Source organism: Marmota monax, unplaced genomic scaffold (genome assembly GCF_021218885.2).
Source record: "Marmota monax isolate L192 unplaced genomic scaffold, Marmota_monax_Labrador192_F-V1.1 WCK01_AAM20220418_F8-fsc00145, whole genome shotgun sequence".
In the NCBI taxonomy this organism is placed as follows: Eukaryota; Metazoa; Chordata; class Mammalia; order Rodentia; family Sciuridae; genus Marmota; species Marmota monax.
The window spans coordinates 1,395,117-1,416,170 of record NW_026695201.1 but is presented as its reverse complement, the minus strand read 5'-3'; the positions used below and the strand labels follow the sequence as shown (position 1 = coordinate 1,416,170).

Sequence of the window (21,054 nt, the reverse complement as noted above, 5' to 3'; positions counted from 1 at the left end):
GATCTAAAAGTCACTTCTCAAAAAAAATGCCAAAATGTAAATGAAAAAATAACTATAATGAGTCATCAGGAAAATGCAAATCAAAACTATAATGAGATATCCTCTCACCCTATTTATAATGACTGGTTTTGTGCAGTGGCACACTCTCTTAATCCCTGACTCAGGAGGAGTTCAAGTTCAAGGTCAATGTGGGCAATTTATCAGGACTTGTTTTAAAATTATAAAAAGAAGAAAGAAAGAAAGAAAGAAAGAAAGAAAGAAAGAAAGAAAGAAAGAAAGAAAGAAAGAAAGAAAGAAAGAAAGAAAGAAAGAAAAGAAAGAAGGAAAAAGAACTGGAGATCTAACTCAGTGGTAAAATTCCCCTGGATTCAATCCCCAGAACCAAATAGATGATAGATAGAGAGATAGATAGATAGATAGATAGATAAAGATAGATAAATAAATAACCTATTAGTGCTGGTGAGAATAAGGAACTCTTACACACTGCTGGTGAGAATGTAAATTAGTGCAGTCATCATGGAGAACAGTGTAGTATGGAGTTCCTCAAACAAACTGAAAATAGGCCCTTTCACTTCTGGGTATTTCTCAAAAGGAAAGCAAATCATCATGCAAAACAGAAAGGTAGGCAGTCATGTTTGTGAAATGCTTTTCATAAGAGCTAAAATACAAAATTTACCCAGTTATCAACAGATGGAAGAATTTATAATCTATATATACACACTGGAGTATTAGTAGACCATAAAGAAATTCCTTCTATTTGCAGCAAAATATATGGTTCTGGAGGACATTATTTTAAGTGAAAGAATCACAGAAACTGAAAGACAAGTAGTGTGTATTTCCTCTCATATGTGAAAGCTAAAAATGTTAAACCTGAAGATAGAATAGTAATCAATAGCAGTTGTGAAGGAAGGGGGCAGTGGATAAAGAAAAATGAGACTGGATCCTGGCATTCTGTATGCTTGTGTAGAAATATCATACCAAACACCATTAATATGTGAAGTTAGTATGTGTTAATAAGTAAAAATAAAATGTAAAATAGAGAAATTTAAAAATAAAACACATCATCTCTGAATCAGAAATCTCATTTCTATGTGTATTCTCAAGAGAAACAAGTGCTTATGTTCAAAAAGACACACACAAATCAGTTATCCCAGCTATTTGGATAGCTGAGGCAGGAGGATCACAAGTTTTTGGCCACTCTGTGCAACTTAGCAAGACTCTATCGAAAAATAAAATTTAAAAATAAAAGAGGATGTGGCTCAGAAATAGAGTTCTACTGGATTAAATCTCCAGTACCATCAAAAAGGGATATATATTGAACCATACCACTTTTAGAATTTTTGTAATATATATATTTCAAAATAGCTAAAATCTGGCAAAAATTCAAATATTCATTTACAGCAGAATGGAAAAAAATATTGTACAATCATATCACATAATAGTACCCAGCAATGAAAAGGTTGAACTACTGCTGTGGAAAAACATGAATAAATAAAACAGAAATAATGTTCAGCATAAAAAGGCAGGCATATCATAGTACTTACCATTAAGATTTCAGAATGTGAGTTTCAAAAAATTGAATCAAAAGTACTCTAGGTTGGTTGAGAATAGAGTATTGGATGCCTTTAAGAGGTTACTAACTGGAAAGAGAAACCATGAGGGAAACTTCTAAGTGCTGAAAATATTCTTCATAAGAGTAGTGGATCATGCTTGTTTTTTTTTTTTTTTTTTTCACAGTGGAGATCCTAAAACAGAAAAGAAAAGGAAACCAAAGCAGTCTATATTGGCATTGGGAGCTTTAAAGATAAATCTTTATGTTGGGACCAGATAACAAGGACCATGAGTGGGACACTAGGAAGGATAAAACAGGAAAAAAGGGAAAGCCAATACAGGCTTCTCACTGCTACAAAAAAACTGGCATCTGATCTTGCTGGGGGCTTCTGATTCTTTATACTGATTTTGTCCCTGAATTACCTACCTGAGAAATAAGAAAAGTACATATTCATGACTTCCCATCCATTAATTGTCAAGGATTGTCCATGGGGTGTTACACCTTGACACTTGCAGTACTGAGCATTGACAAATGCTAAGTAGCTTCTCTCAGTGTCCCAATCACATTGCAGGAAAAGTCTAGGGACAAAGGCACAGAGGATATGGCATGCAACTGAAGTAAGCCTCAATAAAATGGCACAGAGGTGTCTGCTACAGTCATTTTATGTTGTCACACATGTAGACAAAAATCAAAAATCAATATTTTTGTTTATTCCTAAGAAAGTCTCAATAATCTACAGCCTTACAGCTCTGATTAACTGTTTAGCTCTCCACACCACCTAGTGGTGAAATATAAACATTTTACAAATGTCAGCAGAATTTAAAAAGAAAATTTGCTATTTCTCTCTGTTCCAAATTGAGATGCTGGTGCCTGATGTAGAATGCTCACCTGCAGTGACAGCTGTTTGTCTGTTGGAAATATTTTTCTTTACCTACTACTTTGAGATGAACAGTAAAATCCAATTTGGTACTTTTAAGTAAAATATATTGGTGTAGGGAGATTTGTAGATGAAACTTTGGTGTAAATGGAGGATTTTATCTGCATGGGCTACTTCCCGTATATTTTCATTAAGTTATTATCAGCTTTAAATAAGAACTGCACACTGCATTTGTAACCTAAAAGAGCCTACTTTTGTTTGGGAACTATTGTCAGTGAATATATTTGCCATTCAAAGTGTAAAATCCAGATGTGTGATGAATGAAGGAAGGACAAATGAATTCAGGAATGAATTCTTCAGAAGGAAATCTTTGGGTGTGGGGACAAGTGCATGGAGTACTGCATACATCGAATATGTTAAGGGTGTCTGAGTGTCAGGCAACTCCCCCAGGCTAGGAGTGTGAGCGGCAAACCACTTACCTTGTGGGCACAGCCCTGGGCATGAGGCTGTGTGTTGCAGTCTCTGTGCTTGCTCCATGGCCCACTCCTTGATTGGTTGCAGAAATTACATTGGTGGCAACCTGTAACCTGCTTAGCTACTGACTGAGTATATATACATGGTAACTGTGCAATAAAATAAGACCTGCTTTCTGCTTGGTTCCAGAGGTCTTGATAAGCAACTCCACAGCCACACGCTCCTCCACCCTATTCCATGGACTTCCTTCCTAAATGAGAGAGTCCGTGAGCATAGAAAAATTTCTTACACATGCTGTCACCTGCACCTGGTCTCTCTAGATATTCCTGTTTTTCTGGGTTGCCTCTTCTCAGCTGTCTAAGCAAAATAAGACTAAGTCCCTTTCCTAGAATTCATTTCAAACAAGTCCTTCCAGGAAGTTAAGAACAAAGAAACAATGAAAATAATAAACTGCAGAAACAAATTGGGTAGACAAAAATTTCAAGCTCAGAACACAGTGATGATCTTTTTTCCTCCCAATACTTTATACTCAATATGCACCTGCTGCATAGTAAGTGTATAGTAGGTGCCTAAGAACTATTTGTTACATCAATTTATGGATTTTAAAGTAACTGAAGTCTGGCCGTGCATGTCTTAACTCTAATTGTCAGTTGGGGTCGTTGGTCAATCCCCATTAGTCAAGACTTCTGAATTTCTAATTTGTTTACCTATGGAAACTTTCCCCACCTCAAATTAAGTACTCATAGTGCTTTTGCAGACATTCATAGATAATGTACAGAATGTTGCAAAACTGGAGTTAAATGAAGAATGCATTTCCTATGAAAGTTAAAAAAAGTGAAGCTCTGTCTTGAGGTTTCACCTCTCACTATAGGATGAGCATCCTTTGTGTGGCCTAGTGAGTGCCATGTTTTTAGTACTTTGTGCTCTTTGTTACTGATTTTGTCAATCAAAATAACCCCAAACACATCTCTAACATGCTATCTAATGTTCATAAACTGAAGAAAGCTGTGATGTGTATAACAGAAGAAGATGGTATTTTAGATCAGCTTTATTATAATTATAATGCCATTGCCTGATAGTTCAATTTTAATGAACAGTGCAATACACTGGAAAAAAAGATAAAATTTGGTGATTGGTAGATGAAGTTACTTTATAAAGTAACAACAATAATTCTATGATAAAGCTATGACAAACAACCAAATTTGTGGCTTCTTGAGATGACAAAAGATTTATTTATTTTTTTGCATATGGTAGACAGCATTGTAGAAAGGTTGGAAGCCTAGGAAATTTGTGGTCACATTAATCAAGTTCAAAAAATTGTTAAATACTTCTCAAATAATGTTTTTGTTTAAAGATATACTGCATAAATTCTTGATTTTGATTCTTATGCCACAGGAATCTTATTAAGGAAGTTGGGGCCTAATGCCACATGATGAAAATTAGGGCCTAAGTTTTCTTTTATTAGACAGAGGGTCTATGGATGTATTCTTAATTCCTTGATCTATTTTGAGTTGTTTTGTGGATGGTGAGAGATACGGTTTAATTTCATTTTGTTGCATATGGATTTCCAGTTTTCTTAGCACCATTTGTTGAAGAGGCTATCTTTTTTCCAATGCATGTTCTTGGCACCATTGTCCAATATAAGATAATTGTAGTTTTGAGGGTTAGTCTCTGTGTCCTCTATTCTGTACCATTGGTCTACCAGTCTGTTTTGGTGCCAATACTATGCTGTTTTTGTTACTTTTTGTTATAGTGATGCCACCTGCTTCACTCTTCCTGCTAAGGATTGCTTTAGCTATTCTGGATCTCTTATTTTTCCAGATGAATTTCATGATTGATTTTTCTGTTTCTATCAGGAATGCCATTAAAATTTTGATTGGGATTGCACTAAATCTATAGTGCTTTTGGAAGTATGGTCATTTTAATATTAATTCTGCCTATCCAAGAGCAAGGTATATCATTCCTAAATGGGATGGACACAAACTAAAAAGTTTCTTGTCAGCAAAAGAAACAATCTGTGAGGTAAATAGAGAGCCTACATCTTGGGAACAAATCTTTACCCCTCACACATCAGATAGAGCACTAAGCTCTAGGGTATATAAAGAACTCAAAAAGCTAAACACCAATATATATATATAAACCTAATCAGTAAATGGGCCAAGGACCTGAAGAAAAACTTCTCATAAGAGGATATACAATCAATCAACAAATATATGAAAAAATGTTCATCATCACTAGCAAAAAGATAAATGCAAATCAAAACCACTCTAAGATTTTATCTTACTCCAGTCAGAATGGCATCTTATATGCATACAAACAACAATAAGTGTTAGCAAGGATGCAGGTACACTCATACATTGTTGGTAGGACTGCAAATTGGTGCAGTCAGTATGAAAAGCAGTATGGAGATTTCTTGTAAATTGGGAATGGAACCACCAATTGACACAGTTATCCTTCTCCTCGGTCTATACCCAAAGGACTTAAAAATAGCATACTATGGGGACACAGCCACATCAATATTTATAGCAGATAAATTCCATCATAGCTGAACTGTGGAACAAAACTAGATGCCCTTCAATAGATGAATGGATAAAAAAATGTGGCATATATACACAATGGAATATTACTCAGCAATAAAACAGTAAAATCATGGTTTTGAAGGTAAATGGATGGAGTTAGAGAAGATAATGATAATTTAAGTTAGCCAATCCCCCCAAACCAAATGCTAGATGTTTTCTTTGATATAAGGAGGCTGATTCATAGGGGAATAGGAAGAGGGAGCATGGGAGGAACAGACAAACTCTAGATATGGCAGAGGGGTTGGAGGGGAAGGGAGAAAGCATGGGATAATTAATGATGGTTGAATGTGATGATCATTATTATCCAATGTATAGGTTTAAAGACACAATTTGTTGTGATATACTATGTATAAAACCAAAGATATGAAAAATTGTGCTCTACATATGTAATAATAATTATAGTACATTCTGCTGTCATATATAAATAAAAAGATGTACTGCATACAATAATTACTTGTAAACATATATTAAATAAGATTTTTTAAAAAAATACACAAAACAAGGTTATGTATTCATCAGGTAGCAAAAATGTTGTGAACAGAAACTCAAAGTAACATACCCCTCTATTCACTCTGGGAGTATGGTTCCGTGTTCACTAATGCAGTGTTTGCAGCAGCAACTGTAGAGAACATAACTCCTGAGAATGCACATTACTCACCTGGATCTACTTCAATCCCCAAGAGTAGCACTTTGATTCCTCTTTTTTTATTCCCTTTTCAGTGATGCACTGATGCCATTTTTCAGGTATTACCACACTGAGGTGCCTCTCAACCTTAAAATGTACCTGTGAATCTTCTCATGATTTTGTTAAAATGAAAGTTATAATTCAGTAAGTCTGAAATCAGGCCACAGAGTCTACATTTCTACCAAACTCCAATGTAATAAATCTTATGTTTGACCATAAACCACATTGAATATGGAGGACCTTCATCCTTCCTTGCTCTTTTAGTTTGAAGAACTGGGAACAAACATTTCATGCTAATATTATCCTAAAATTGAGTAACAGAATTGGTAAGAGGCAAAACTGCATTTCTTCTCAGAGACTTGGAAAAAACTATAGAACTAAGAAAGCATTAAGTCTCCAGGCCAACCAAGAATTTTAAATCAAGCATCAAATATGTCAACTACAACACAGGTGTCAGGAAGGCAGATAATTAAAAACAAATACAAACCTACCTAAATTCAACAATTATTTTTATTGACAACATGTTACATGCAGGCAAGATGCTTCACCAGGGATACAGACACTTAAAAAGCATGTGCTTTGCTCTCAAACTTAAAAGAAGAAATTAACCTACACAACTGCCACAGAAGCTAGGATATGGGTGTTAAAGTTGAAATGTGGGGAAACAGAGGACAGACACTTTGCACTGTGAATCAAGGAGAGAACTCTGGAGGATGTTATATCTGAAATGCATCTAATGATCCAATGTATCTACCAGGAAGATAATTCTAACACCTTATTCCATTCAGAGTTAAAACCCCACAAACCAGGTTAGAACAACAAATCCTGCAAGATTACATTGAGCATATATTGGTAACAGATCATGGAATGAAAATGAATTACAAAGGTTTTCAAAGAGAGTTGAAATTATGTCATCTGCATGTGGTGTTAAGGTGTAGACTGGGCACCTGGGTAGCTGGGTCCTCACTTCAAAAGGAAAGCACTGCTGGGAGCTTCACGGTGTGTCCTAAATGAACCAAATGAGAACAGAGAAATAACAGACTTTCATAAGGTGGAGGTGAGAACTGAGCAGAAAATGGAAATGGGGTTGAGGGGAGAAGAAAAAGTGAGGGAAAAGACAAAACAGAAAAGAAGACCATTGGGGATGAGGGACAGGAAAGAAGAATGCAAAGAACTCACCAGTATTTCCTCAACCAAAATCCAAGACCTGTCAGAAGAGCCAGGGCCACTATCACTGCCAAGAAGACCAAGCCCAGGGGTCTATGAGGTGCTGCAGATTCAAGTGGACACCAGAATGTTGTTTCCAATCCATTTCCCATTATACCCCATGCACTCCCCATTTGCTTTATTAACCTGTACTATTTTTCTTTTTTTTAAAGCTGATTTTGATTCATTTTTTAAATTAGTTGTTCAAAACATTGCAAAGTTCTTGACATATCATATTTCATACATTTGATTCAAGCAGATTATGAACTCCCATTTTTACCCTATATACATAATGCAGATTCACATCGGTTACACATCCACTTTTTTACCTACTGTCATACTAGTGTATGTTGTATTCTGCTGCCTTTCCTAACATCTACTGTCCCCCCTCCCCCCCTCCCTCCAAGCAAATATAGCAGAAGGCAAGAAATAATTAAAATCAGAGTGGAAATCAACGAAATTGAAACGAAAGAAACTATTGAAAAAATTGACAAAACTAAAAGTTGGTTCATTGAAAAAATAAATAAGATCAACAGACCCTTAGCCATGCTAACAAAGAGAAGAAGAGAGAGAACTCAAATTACTAACATACGAGATGAAAAAGGAAATATCACAACAGATGCTACAGAAATACAGAAGACAATTAGAAATTATTTTGAAACCCTATACTCCAATAAAATAGAAGATAGTGAAGACATCGATAAATTTCTTAAGTCATATGATTTGCCCAGACTGAATCAGGAGGATACACACAATTTGAACAGACCAATTTCAATGGATGAAATAGAAGAAGCAATCAATGGACTACCAACCAAGAAAAGCCCAGGACCGGATGGGTATACAGCGGAGTTTTACAAAACCTTTAAAGAAGAAATAAAACCAATACTTTTCAAGTTATTTCAGGAAATAGAAAAAGAGGGAGCCCTTCCAAATTCATTCTATGAGGCCAACATCACCCTGATTCCGAAACCAGACAAAGACACCTCAAAGAAAGAAAACTACAGACCAATATCTCTAATGAACCTAGATGCAAAAATCCTCAATAAAATTCTGGTGAATTGGATTCAAAAACACATCAAAAAAATGGTGCACCATGATCAAGTAGGATTCATCCCTGGGATGCAAGGATGGTTCAATATACGGAAATCAATAAATGTTATTCACCACATCAATAGACTCAAAGATAAGAACCATATGATCATCTCAATAGATGCAGAAAAAGCATTCAACAAAGTACAGCATCCCTTTATGTTCAAAACACTAGAAAAACTAGGGATAACAGGAACTTACCTCAACATTGTAAAAGCTATCTATGCTAAGCCTCAGGCTAGCATCATGCTGAATGGAGAAAAACTGAAGGCATTCCCTCTAAAATCTGGAACAAGACAGATCACCACTTCTATTCAATATAGTCCTCAAAACACTGGCCAGAGCAATTAGACAGGTGAAAGAAATTAAAGGCATAAAAATAGGAAAAGAAGAACTTAAATTATCACTATTTGCAGTTGACAAGATTCTATACCTAGAAGACCCAAAAGGGTCTACAAAGAAACTACTAGAATTAATAAATGAATTCAGCAAAGTGGCAGGATACAAAATCAACACGCATAAATCAAAGGCATTCGTGTATATCAGTAACAAAACTTCTGAAATGGAAATGAGGAAAAACACCCCATTCACAATATCCTCAAAAAAATAAAATACTTGGGAATCAACCTAACAAAAGAGGAGAAAGACTTATACAATGAAAACTACAAAACCCTAAAGAGAGAAATAGAAGATCTTAGAAGATGGAAAAATATACCCTGTTCATGGATAGGCAGAACTAACATCATCAAAATGGCGATATTACCAAGAGTTCTCTATAGGTTCAATGCAATGCCAATCAAAATCCCAATGATATTTCTTGTAGAAATAGATAAAACAATCATGAAATTCATATGGAAAAATAAAAGACCCAGAATAGCAAAAGCAACTCTAAGCAGGAAGTGTGAATCAGGCGGCATAGCGATACCAGATTTCAAACTATACTACAGAGCAATAGTAACAAAAACAGCATGGTACTGGTACCAAAACAGGCGGGTGGACCAATGGTACAGAATAGAGGACACAGAGTCTAATCCACAAAGTTACAACTATCTTATATTTGATAAAGGGGCTAAAAGCATGCAATGGAGGAAGGATAGCATCTTCAACAAATGGTGCTGGGAAAACTGGAAATCCATATGCAACAAAATGAAACTGAATCCCTTTCTCTCACCATGCACAAAAGTTAACTCAAAATGGATCAAGGAGCTTGATATCAAATCAGAGACTCTGCGTCTGATAGAAAAAAAGTTGGCTCCGACCTACAGACTGTGGGGTCGGGCTCCAAATTCCTTAATAGAACACCCATAGCACAAGAGTTAATAACAAGAATCAACAAATGGGACTTACTTAAACTAAAAAGCGTTTTCTCAGCAAGAGAAACAATAAGAGAGGTAAATAGGGAGCCTACATCATGTGAACAAATTTTTACTCCTCACACTTCAGATAGAGCCCTAATATCCAGAGTATACAAAGAACTCAAAAAATTAAACAATAAGATAACAAATAACCCAATCAACAAATGGGCCAAGGACCTGAACAGACACTTCTCAGAGGAGGACATACAATCAATCAACAAGTACATGAAAAAATGCTCACCATCTCTAGCAGTCAGAGAAATGCAAATCAAAACCACCCTAAGATACCATCTCACTCCAGTGAGATTGGCAGCCATTATGAAGTCAAACAACAACAAGTGCTGGTGAGGATGTGGGGAAAAGGGTACACTTGTACATTGCTGGTGGGACTGCAGATTGGTGCAGCCAATTTGGAAAGCAGTATGGAGATTCCTTGGAAGGCTGGGAATGGAACCACCATTTGACCAGCTATTCCCCTTCTCGGACTATTCCCTAAAGACCTTAAAAGAGCGTGCTATAGAGACACTGCTACAACAATGTTCATAGCAGCACAATTCACAATAGCTAGACTGTGGAACCAACCTAGATGCCCTTCAATAGATGAATGGATAAAAAAATGTGGCATTTATACACAATGGAGTATTACTCTGCACTAAAAAATGACAAAATCATGGAATTTTCAGGGAAATGGATGACACTAGAGCAGATTATGCTAAGTGAAGCTAGCCAATCCCTAAAAAATAAATGCCAAATGTCTTCTTTGATATAAGGAGAGCAACTAAGAACAGAATAGAGAGGAAGAGCATGAGAAGATCACCACTAAACAGGGATGAGAGGGGGGAGGGAAAGAGAGAGAGAAGGGAAATTGCATGGTAAAGGAAGGAGACCCTCATTGTACTATTTTTCTTGACTGTCTACCTCACAAATCATTTTTCCTATTTTTATCTCATCTCTTTTCAGAGATGAATCCTTCTTCTATCCTACATCTTTCTGATCTACAGATCTATCATTTAAAATTCTTCCATTCTTTGAATTACATATTTGTCTTCTTTTGGGGTCTGGAATTTGTAAATCCCATTTTTTAGCTGGTCCTCATGCTCTGCTATAAGATCCCCTCCTTCCTTCTGGATCCTGGGTCCACATCTCTTACCACCCCAGTATAGGACGAGGTCCTGCCCTCCTAGGCTGCTGTGCTTCACCCTGCAGGCCAGGCCAGCTGCCTCCCCAACTGCCACATCCAGGGTTGCTTGGAGATACCACGTGCCATCAGCATTGGGCAGGAAGTCACCTCTCTGAGTGCCCTGCTGCTCCTGTTCACCTTGCATCCACATCACCCACACAGGCTTTGGGTAGAATCCAGACACATGGCACACCAGCAGCAGATGGCCAGGCTCAGGACTGGGGCCACTGGACAGCCAGGCCTCAGGCTTCACTGCAAAGAACAGAAAAGGCATCTAGACACAGACTCTAACCTTGGCTGTGACATTCAGAACTCCATGTAAGACTACCAAGACACATCGTTCCCACTTCTGGAAATGTCACTCATTATCCATTTCTCTTTTTATCCTGAATTTGACTTAAACATAGAAAAATTCTTTGAGATGGAGTATAAGACTGACCTTGTCGCTGGAGATAAGTCTTCCCTGCATCAAGGAGACCCAAGGTGAAACGTGGGAAGATGTCACTGATGAGCTTATGTATCGTATGTTTGAAGGCTGGGCTGAGATTGAGTAGTAGGCAGGCTTTCTGGGCTTTTTCCCCACCCTTTGGGGATGGAAAGAATGTTTCATTCTGAAAGCTCATGAACTCAAATCCTTGGATTGCTATCTGAAGGAAGCCTACAAAATCCTTCCCAGAATGCAGTTCACAGCCTAGTATAACCTGTAGATCAAAGGAATCTGGGGGAAGAGGAGTAATGAATTAGAGGAGAAAAATAAGAAAATGAAATGAGCAGAAGCCAAAGAGAATAGATGCAGAAGAGAGTTTGGGGAGCTTAAGGGAAGGGAGCCAAGTGTGCTTTGATCAGAGGTTCACAGTAACAAGAACTGGTCAGAGCTGGAGATGGAGGAAGAGATGATAATATGAGGAAGGGAGGGAATTGTTCAAAGGTGATAGTGATGGTGTGGGGGTGAAGGACTTGATGCAAGAGAGCAGAGACTGTAACAAACCAGGAGGAAAGTATCCATGGTTACTTTAAGGGTTTAGACAGGGATGACAGAAGAGATTAAATGGAAGAGAAAATAATACTTCAAGGAGTCAACCAATGAATGAGGAAGCTGAGGGTACGTGGTTGAAGACTGGGGAAAAGGGTGGCCACTAGATGCCCTGAGAAGAGATAATAAAACACAGCCCTGCAGTCAATGAGAGAGCAGTTCAATAGGGGAAAAACTGAAGGTTTTTGAAGAATCAGGTTTTGGCTTATAGCACTTGGCCAGGGTGTGACTGCAGTCTTATGCTGAAGAGAGTGGAATTGGAATCAGAGCAGAGAAGGCTGTTCCCTGAGTAATCAAAAGTTCACTGAGATGCCCCTACCCTCATCCCTTCCTTCTCCTCAGCAAGGGAACTAAACTCACCTTTAAACATTAATTGAGAAATGTAAAATCCCTGATGATTAGTGAAGTATGTGTGGAAAAACTTTTCCAGATCCATCAACTCATTATTACTGAAGTTGCCCCTGGACCAGGGATACAGGAAAATGATGGCACCCGAGCTGCTGTTCCATCTGTGTGTCTGCAGCTCCCCCAACCAGCCTGAGCCCAGATGTTTCCAGGTATGGTTGTGAAAGGATGATGTCTGGATGACATAAAAGGAGACAGGCTCCTCAAACCCTGTGGCAAAAGAATAGATAGAATGGGTAGAAATCAAACACTGCAAGGAAGAAACTGATAGACACAACCTGATCTTTTCTTAAAATTGGGAGCCATCTCACCACAAAGCCATGAAAAGATAATTTCAGCTTTACTATAAATTACTGTAAATTTTGAACGTGCTTGGAATGCCTGCCCATGCCTTGAACTCACCCATGCCTGGCTCTCTCTGACCAGATAGCAGCCTTCTCTGAAACTTCAGTGATGCCTCATAAATCTTGGCCTTCCCTGGCCAGATAACAACCCTCTCTGAGGCTCTAGTGACCTTCATAAATTCTTACGCCTGGGCCAGCAAAAATGTCATGCTCGTCAGACCTTTGTTATCTGTAACCCCCCTTTGTGTAACTTTATGGGCTATAAAGCTTAGCTGCAGGAAAGCTGCTGCTGCTGTCTTGTTCCCACGGTTTTGGGTGGGAGAGGCAGCCCAGCAGGTCAAAATAATAAGCTTGCTTTAATTTGATTTTAATTGGAGTCAGTGGTCTTTTCTTGTGTCCTGGTCTAATATTTTGGTGTTCCCCAGTGAGATGACCCTGCCAGACCAGACCACAAGACCAGACTGCTGGAAATTCTAAAGCTGGCCTTCGCTCCAGGGCTCGGGGCTGGAGAGCCACTCTAGGGGGTGTGCACCTTGAGAGGATCCAAGGCCTGGAGTGAGCCTCAGTCCCGGAGCACTGCAGTGAACTGCCGCACTAAAACTATCAGCAAGCATCTGGTGGAGGAGGCCTCCATAGGTAAGTGGTGCCTTTATAACATCTGGTATCCGGTTAAGGGAGATCTCTTCTGAAGACAGAGAGGTGGCCTGGCGAGGCTCACATATACTCTTGTCCAGGTCAGTAATGAGTCATTCTGCCCTCTGTTCTGTTCTGTAGGGAATTCCTCTGGAAGGGTAGAGAGGTGCCGATGGGCACTCATGAGCTCCTACCCGGGGAGCTTTAGCAAGACTTTGCACTGCTCCTCTGTTTTTCTGTTTTGGCACCGAGTTTCTGTTTTCTTGTTTGTGTGTTTGTTTGCCTTTTGTTGTGTGACTTCTGTGGTTAAAAACTTAAGGATACTGGACCTGAAAATGGGTAATAAATCAAGCAAGTCTGACACCCCTTTGGACTGTGTTTTAAGGAACTGCGATGAACTTTACCCCCCTTTGTTAAGCAGGATGAGAGAAGCCCCTCGTTGGCTGCCTGGAGCACACCCATTGCAGAGGGCAATGCCTGCTGGGGATCTAAGAACTGAGTATCTCCCAGATTAACAAGTGAAATGCCTTTAAAACCCCTTGTCCCTCCAGATCAAGAGAGTCACAACCTTTGGGGCAGAGTCCCCTGTGTTTCTCCTTTGTTAGCAAAGCAATAAACCTCCCTTTTTCTTTTTCTCAAAACCCAGTCCTCATTATTAAATTGGCATTAATGGGCTTCAAGGTCAGGAATGGAACTTTCAGTTACAAATTTTGACACCTCAGAGGGAGCTCTAAAGGAGCCCGGGGAACATTTTGAGAGCTGACTACTGAAACGTTAGGAGATATGGAGCATGCCTGGGGTGGAACAGAGGAGCTAATCTTGTAAGTAAAAGGAGGGACTGAGGGACTCCCAGTAGCTGCCAGAGCCCTGTTTCTTCGGGGAATTCCCGCCTACCTTCTCTGCACTGTAAGGATTATACCACCTCTATCTACTTAAAACAAAAGAGAAAAAGAAAAAGGGGACACTAAATGCAATAAAGTCACCACTGAGATCCTTGATTTTACTTTCAGTTTGCCCCTCTGTGAAAACATCTGGTCCCCTTGTAGGGACATCTATGGTGCCACTGGTGTAGGAGATTTTTCTCTTATCTGCTCTGTTTTGAAGGTTTCTGTCTGTCAGCCATAGTCTGGAGCTCCTTTCTGTCTGTCTGTCCTGTGTCTTTGTTTCTGGCCCTTTAAGACATGTGCAATAATGTGTTGATATTATAAATTGTTTCTTGGGAATGATCTTGGTTGAATGTGTGTCTAAAAGATGATGTTTTATTGTAACAATCTGGTATTTGAATGGGTTTTTGAAGCATTCCACAATCTTGCAGTTAAAAGTTGGGTTTAGGTAATTGTTTAGTTTATGATTTCAGATAATTCATGCCAGAGAACTTAAATACTTAGGATGGAAAACTAAAGAACTCTACTTCCAAGTTGGAAAGTAACTCCCAATCATTCAGGTTTTTTTCCACCAATTTTTGAATTGGGTAGCCTGTGAAGATGTCACTAGGTGTACCAGTGTGTTAATTTGGACAAGGATAGTAAATCATAGTATGGCATGTATCTGTTCCCCTCAGTGAGTAGGACTTGGGAAAGGAAGTGTTAGATTGGAGGTTGGTCTGGCTTATTAAAATGGCATTGAATAGTGACAGTCTTGAAATTTTTAAAGCTTAATTTTGGATATAAATGGTAGTGTATGGTTGTCTTTAGGAACTTTAGAGCAAAAAAGTAGCTTAATGATCCTGAAGGGAGTTCTTCTCATGATAGATTTTATATTACCAAGTAAGATCCTATTTTCAGTTGTGTGTGAGAAAGTTTTTCTAGTGTAAGAAAAAATTTGTCCTTTGACAAAACAAGATATAAAGGTATAAAATTTTGTGAATTGTATCTTAAGCTTGTATCATAATTTTCAACATCCAAACCTGAAAATTATGTCTTATGGTTAAAATGCCTTAGGCATGAGGTGTCTGCCCAGAATAGCAGTTTTCCCTGCTCCTTCCTGACTTTAGCCAGGATTTATGTTGAAATGAAAATGAAAGAAGCCTGCGAGCTCAGTAGGAGACTGATCTGAGGCCTAAGGACAAAAAAAAAAAAAAAAAGGTAAATTGTATGGTATTTACTAATTACTGGCCGGTCATTTTTTTCTAGGACTCTTGTTTTTTTCTTAGATTCTATATTTTTTGAGCTCATGATTTTGATCCTACAGACCTAGGTGGAGTTTTTAAAACATTGCAATGGAGAGTTCACCTGGGAAAAGCTATAAAGCCTTTACTATCATGTTATGTGTGCACACTTGCGTTATGTGTTGTATGTCTACATGTACATATGTATGTATATCATATATATGATATACAAATTAACATATATAAAGAGTGCTCATAAAAAATTTTTAAATGGATCCAAAGATCTTTAATTCACGTGATTTAAATGGTTCAATTTAAATTGGATAAACAGATAAAAATAATGTCTTTATATTTAAGCTTATAAGTTGTTAAAAAAAACTAATAAAATATTAATGTCTATAAAATTTCTAATATGCTTTGGTTCTAGGACTTTTCCTTCAACAAGAAAAAATAGTTAACACTGTTCAACACTTTTTCCTAATATTTTGATAAAATAAGTAAAGTAAATTTGATATGGGATTACTCATTCATGAGTACTTTTGTTAGATATCTGATTGATTTACTAAGGTCTGTATAAGTTTGTTTTTACAATCAGTCATGTGTTAAAAAGACAACAATTTCTTAAAACATAAGTTTACCCATAACATTGTGTTTATTAAGTTTTATTTTTTTCTAGAGCAAGCAATCATAAAAATTAAACAACTGGTTAAATAAGAACTGTTATTTTAGAGCATTGTACTATCATTTATTTAAGAACTCAATTTGGCTAATATAAAAATATCAATGTAATTGTGGTGCTATTAATGTGTTCATATCTTCCAGGTGTACAAGTCCGTAAGGTAGAAGCTTTAAAAGAACATTATGTCAAGCTGGTGTTCTAAAGTTGTATGGTAAAAAATATATTGGAGATTTATTTACCTGTTATCAATAAGATATGTAAAGTTTTATATTACTTTTTACATTTGGAAACAATTTAAATGTATTTTTAAGTTAATGAGAGCCTAATCTATGTAAAGGTTAATGTTGTAAAGCACAAAGTATTTTGCTATCTTTCCACAAAAGGTTAAAAACTTTCAGCCTTTCTTTAATTCATGTTTTAAATGTGATATCATATGGTGTTAGCTAATGTTCATGTGACCTCAAACAATTTATGTAAACTTTGTAAAATGATATTTAAAAAGCAAAGATCAGTTTTAGAACTAGAACATTTAAGATTTATAAAGAGCCCTGCCTTACCTGAGATAAGGCTCTGTGTCCCATCTTACTACATGTGAAAATGACTACAAAAGCCATAGGCCAGATTTTAGTTCATTTAAAGTTATGTTCAAAACTTGTTTCTTTTTTTTTTCTGTCAAGATTACTAAGATATCAAACAGGGGATGTAATGTATAACTCAGCCAAAATTCAGGGTAGCTATTACAAGAACTAAATGTTTTTACTCTTGTTAATTTTATTTTGTAATTTCCTTATAAATGCTCTAAAGATTCCCTGTTAGTGTTTTACGAAAGTATTGCTTTAAGAACACAACCTGGGTTAATTTAAGATAATAAGCCATCACCTATAAGACAGAGAGGATACTACAGATCCCAATTAATAAAAAAGATAAATAATTGTAAAGTTATAGACATTAAAGCCCAGTACTCTTAATATAAGGCTGTTAAAATTTATTTGCTGGATGTTTAAGATTAAGTTTTAAAATTAAAGTTAAATTAAAAGGGCCAGAAAAAACAATATTTGGCTCTTGCCCTCTGAGTCAGTCTGAATCCAGGGAACAGGGGACTTCTCTAAAGAGCTTTGCAACTCTGGGCCACATAATCTCCCAATCAGGGAGATTAATGAGACAATTGGAGAAGAGAAAGCCAATCAGTGCATTTGCTATGAAGAGGAGTGTCATCAGAGAAGGGAGACATCCCTGATGCTTCTGAGGGAAGCCACATCATCAAGCAAGACCTGGACCCATCCTAGCACAAATGGCACTAGCAGAACTGAGAATCTGCTCTCAAGTCTCCCCAGGAATGACTCCCATAAAAACTTAGCTGACTGTTAACAATAGATAGAAACAAAAGTCAGTTTGACTGCTTCATCTTAAACACTTAGCAAATACAGTTAAAACCAAACACAGCCATTCCTGGGCATTTTAAATAATAATAATAATAATAATAATAATAATTATTATTATTATTATTATTATTATTATTATTTAAGGTATACACCTTATGTTAGCCCCCCAAAATAAGTAAGACTGGAGGCTACAAAGAAGGATTCTCAGACAAAAATGCCTGATAACTATAAAAAGAGACTATCAAGAGGAACTGCCAGAGTAGTTTTTAGTTTAAGGCCTACAGATATTCCTAACTTACACAGGTAGGCTTGGTGTTTGCTAGTATGATTATCCATCTCTGAGTAACAGAATTAAAGGTTTCTCTATTAGACACAGAGGTCATACTAGTAAAATGATTTTACAAGATCAGATGACAATAAGTTATTAAACTGTATCTTATGGAAAAGGACATCTGTAACACTAAAAGTTAAATGTTGTGTTTACATTCCTGATAACTTTAAAAATGTTAAAGATTTACATTTCTATATAAAGGCCTTGTCCACTCTGGCCTTATTATGGAGACAGCTTCTCCTGGTTAAAAAAAAAAAAAAAATATATATATATATATATATATATATATATATATATATATATATATATATATATATATATAACTTCTCAGCTGTCACACCTCCTGGTGAGAGGACTTCTACTATATAGTGACATGTTCCAGCTGCTGCAACATTTATTCAGTACTCATGGTTTTTGTTTCTCTCATAGAAGCACCCATCCCCAGATGACTTTACAACCTGTTCTTCCCCAACCAGACTCCAAACAGAACTGACTTCTAAAAGGAAACTCACGTCCCTCACTCTGTGCCCACTCACATCACCCCCTCTCAGCTCAGAAGAAGCCAAAATGAGTGACTCCCCTCTTCTTACAACAATGGAGCCAAAAATAGACAGTCAATATAAATAATTATATAAGTCAGGTCAAATCAGGGAGACAAGCTTTGGGTGAGTTCAAAAAAAGTTGGAGACTGTTAACTGAGGGATTAAAATTCCCTCAGTGCTCTTCCCCTACCCTATCAAAGATTTGAAAGGGACACATAAGAAAAGGGGGAAATGATAGACCCAACCTGATTTTCTCCTAAAACTGGGAGCCATCTCACCACAAAGCCATGAAAAGATAATTTCAGCTTTACTATAAATTACTGCAAATTCTGAACTTGCTTAGAATGCCTGCCCGTGCCTTGAACTCACCATGCCTGGCTCTCTGACCAGATAGCAGCCCTCTCTGAAACTTTAGTGATGCCTCACAAATCTTGGCCTTCCCTGGCCAGATAACAACCCTCTCTGAGGCTCTAATGACCTTCATAAATTCTGATGTCGGGGCCAGCAAAAATGTAAACTACCATTAGTTTTATGCTCGCCAGACCTTTGTTATCTGTAACCTCCCTTTGTGTAATTTTCTGGGCTATAAAGCTGGGCTGCAGGATAGCTGCTGCTGCTGTCTTGTTCTTGCAGTTTTGGGTGGGAGAGGCAGCCTGGCTGTTCAAAATAATAAGCTTGCTTTAATTTGATTTTAATTGGAGTCAGTGGTCTTTTCTTGCATCCTGGTCTAACAAAACATGGGGAAGAAAGTTGCCACAGTGGAAAGACTCAGAATCTGTAAAAATGGAGAGCTACAGTTTCCTTAGCTGACATCTGCTGGCCCCCAGGGTCCCATGCTGTATCCACAGCCTCCATGAGAGCACAGAGGGCTTGAGTAAGAACATGCGGAATGGAACCCACTTGGCACTCGTTCTCTCCAGGTATGTGCAGGGGAAACTACCATCTCCCCCCACCACACACACACACACACACACACACACACACACCTGGTCAGTTGCCCCAGTTCTTACCACCTTCACTGTCGCCTCCTGGGAAGAGAGCAGCTAGCAAGGGAAGTAGCAGAAACAGCATGTCACTTCCAGATGCTACTTCTTTCTCTCAGAAGAGTTGACCTTTGATTTCTGTTCTAAACAAACCTACTCCACAGACCTCTCTTCTGACTTCCTTATTGAACCAAAAGACAGAAACTGTGTACTCACGCACACAGTGTCATTTTGCTGTGCTTAGCAAAACAAAGGGGTTCTGTGAGAAACTATGAACAGTTTGAACTGTGTCCTTGTTGCTGTTTTAAGAAGATAAGAGAAAATGTTTGGCCAAGTTTAATGTATATATGTGTGTGTGTGTGTGTGTGTGCTTGCCAGGAAATAATTAACCATAAGTTAGATAATAAGAAGTATGGAACACTGTGACCATGAACAAAGTTATTCTGAGAATGTTTATCCATGCTTGAAAAGATTAAGCTGCCGAGAGGATGTGTTTCTTTTTTGCTGTATAAAAGAAGAAGGAAAAAAAAAATAAAGATGTACTCATTCCTACTGGCTGTGTGTGTGTGTGTGTGTTTTCTTTCAGCATCTCCACTGTTACAGCTGGATCAGGAACTACAGATTGTCAACAGGTTATGACAAGAAACCTCTCCTGCCTGCAACAAAGAAAGTGTGGCCCCTCCCCAAACCTTGACCATCTACTCAGTTCCCCATTTCCCCAGCTATTCTGACTCTCTGCATAGTCTTTCAACTTCTCTCATTGTTACAAACATCCATCCTGTTCATCTTCTCCTATTTCAACTGCTATGGAACAATCTTACGTGGCACTGAAAATTCACCTGACCTCTAGGGGCACTTAATTTAGTGCTGGGTAATGAAACCAGAATTTTAAGCATTTTCTGTTATTTCAATAATTTTTTATTATTCCCCCCTGTGTTCTCGTTACTACCTTATCTCCCATTCCAACACCTTCATATCTCTGACATCACTGGTTACTTTATTTACTTTTTCAGAGCCCCTATGATTGTCCTCTATAATAGTATCAACTAATGAGTCTGTCAATCATGTGTCCAAGGCTGGATCCAAGGGACATGCAGCCAGTGCAGTAACACATTTAATTCTCTGTGATCACCACTTTGAATTTTATGGTAATTTTATTGAATTTGTGTTTCATAAGAGAAGTTCAATGAAATTTGCATAGGAGCTCATAGGAGCCTCTTCAGTTTATGTGGGGTTCTGCCTACCACAATCTCACCTGGATGTGCAGCACTCTTCCACCTACTCCCCACTATCTGGGGCCTTGGCAACTCTATACTCAACCTATCTACCTCCATCCTGCCTCCACTGCATGGTCAGGTCTCATTGCAGGGCAGGCCCTTTCTGTCATCAGCCTCTGCCACTAACTCCTGCCTTGCAGGCATAAAGGGAGAATGGGACATGTACCCAACAGTGTGTGGGCAGAAAATAGGTGCAGCTCTCCCATCCAGAGTCTGAACCAAGTTTTTTTTTTTTTTTTTTTTGTAACTTGTAAGTGTGAGCCTGTTGCTCAATCTTGTTCCAAATATCACATGCATCTCCATGTAATTTTATTCTAATTTCTCAGTGGTTACCCATGTGC

General features: G+C 37.9%; 1 protein-coding gene across 5 annotated transcripts; it reads right to left on the bottom strand.

Moving 5' to 3' along the window:
* Positions 1-6,659: 6,659 nt before the first annotated feature.
* LOC124082557 (T-cell surface glycoprotein CD1a) lies at positions 6,660-19,727 on the bottom strand. 5 transcript variants are annotated; one of them, XM_046429005.2, is made up of 6 exons: positions 19,464-19,725; positions 12,391-12,645; positions 11,437-11,715; positions 11,106-11,249; positions 7,347-7,437; positions 6,660-7,173 (listed from the first exon to the last, which is right to left on the bottom strand). In XM_046429005.2, the coding sequence occupies exons 1-6, from the start codon at positions 19,522-19,524 to the stop codon at positions 7,131-7,133; spliced, it is 873 nt and encodes a 290-aa protein (XP_046284961.1). In that variant the 5' UTR covers positions 19,525-19,725; the 3' UTR covers positions 6,660-7,130. The 5 variants fall into 5 exon arrangements, with proteins under 5 accessions (XP_046284961.1, XP_046284960.1, XP_046284959.1 ...); XM_046429004.2 differs by having other exon boundaries at positions 10,968-11,249; positions 19,467-19,721; XM_046429003.2 differs by having other exon boundaries at positions 10,968-11,249; positions 19,464-19,720.
* Between the last annotated feature and the right edge of the window lie 1,327 nt (positions 19,728-21,054).

Excerpts from the sequence above, each read along its gene's own strand:
- LOC124082557 (XM_046429003.2), bottom strand. The coding sequence starts at position 19,524 with ATGCTGTTTCTGCTACTTCCCTTGCTAGCTGCTCTCTTCCCAGGAGGC. Across the intron at positions 11,716-12,390 it reads TTCTCAATTAATGTTTAAAG|ATTCCTTTGATCTACAGGTT; the intron begins GTGAGTTTAGTT and ends CTCTTCCCCCAG. Across the intron at positions 7,174-7,346 it reads TTTTGGTTGAGGAAATACTG|GACACACCGTGAAGCTCCCA; the intron begins GTGAGTTCTTTG and ends TGGTTCATTTAG.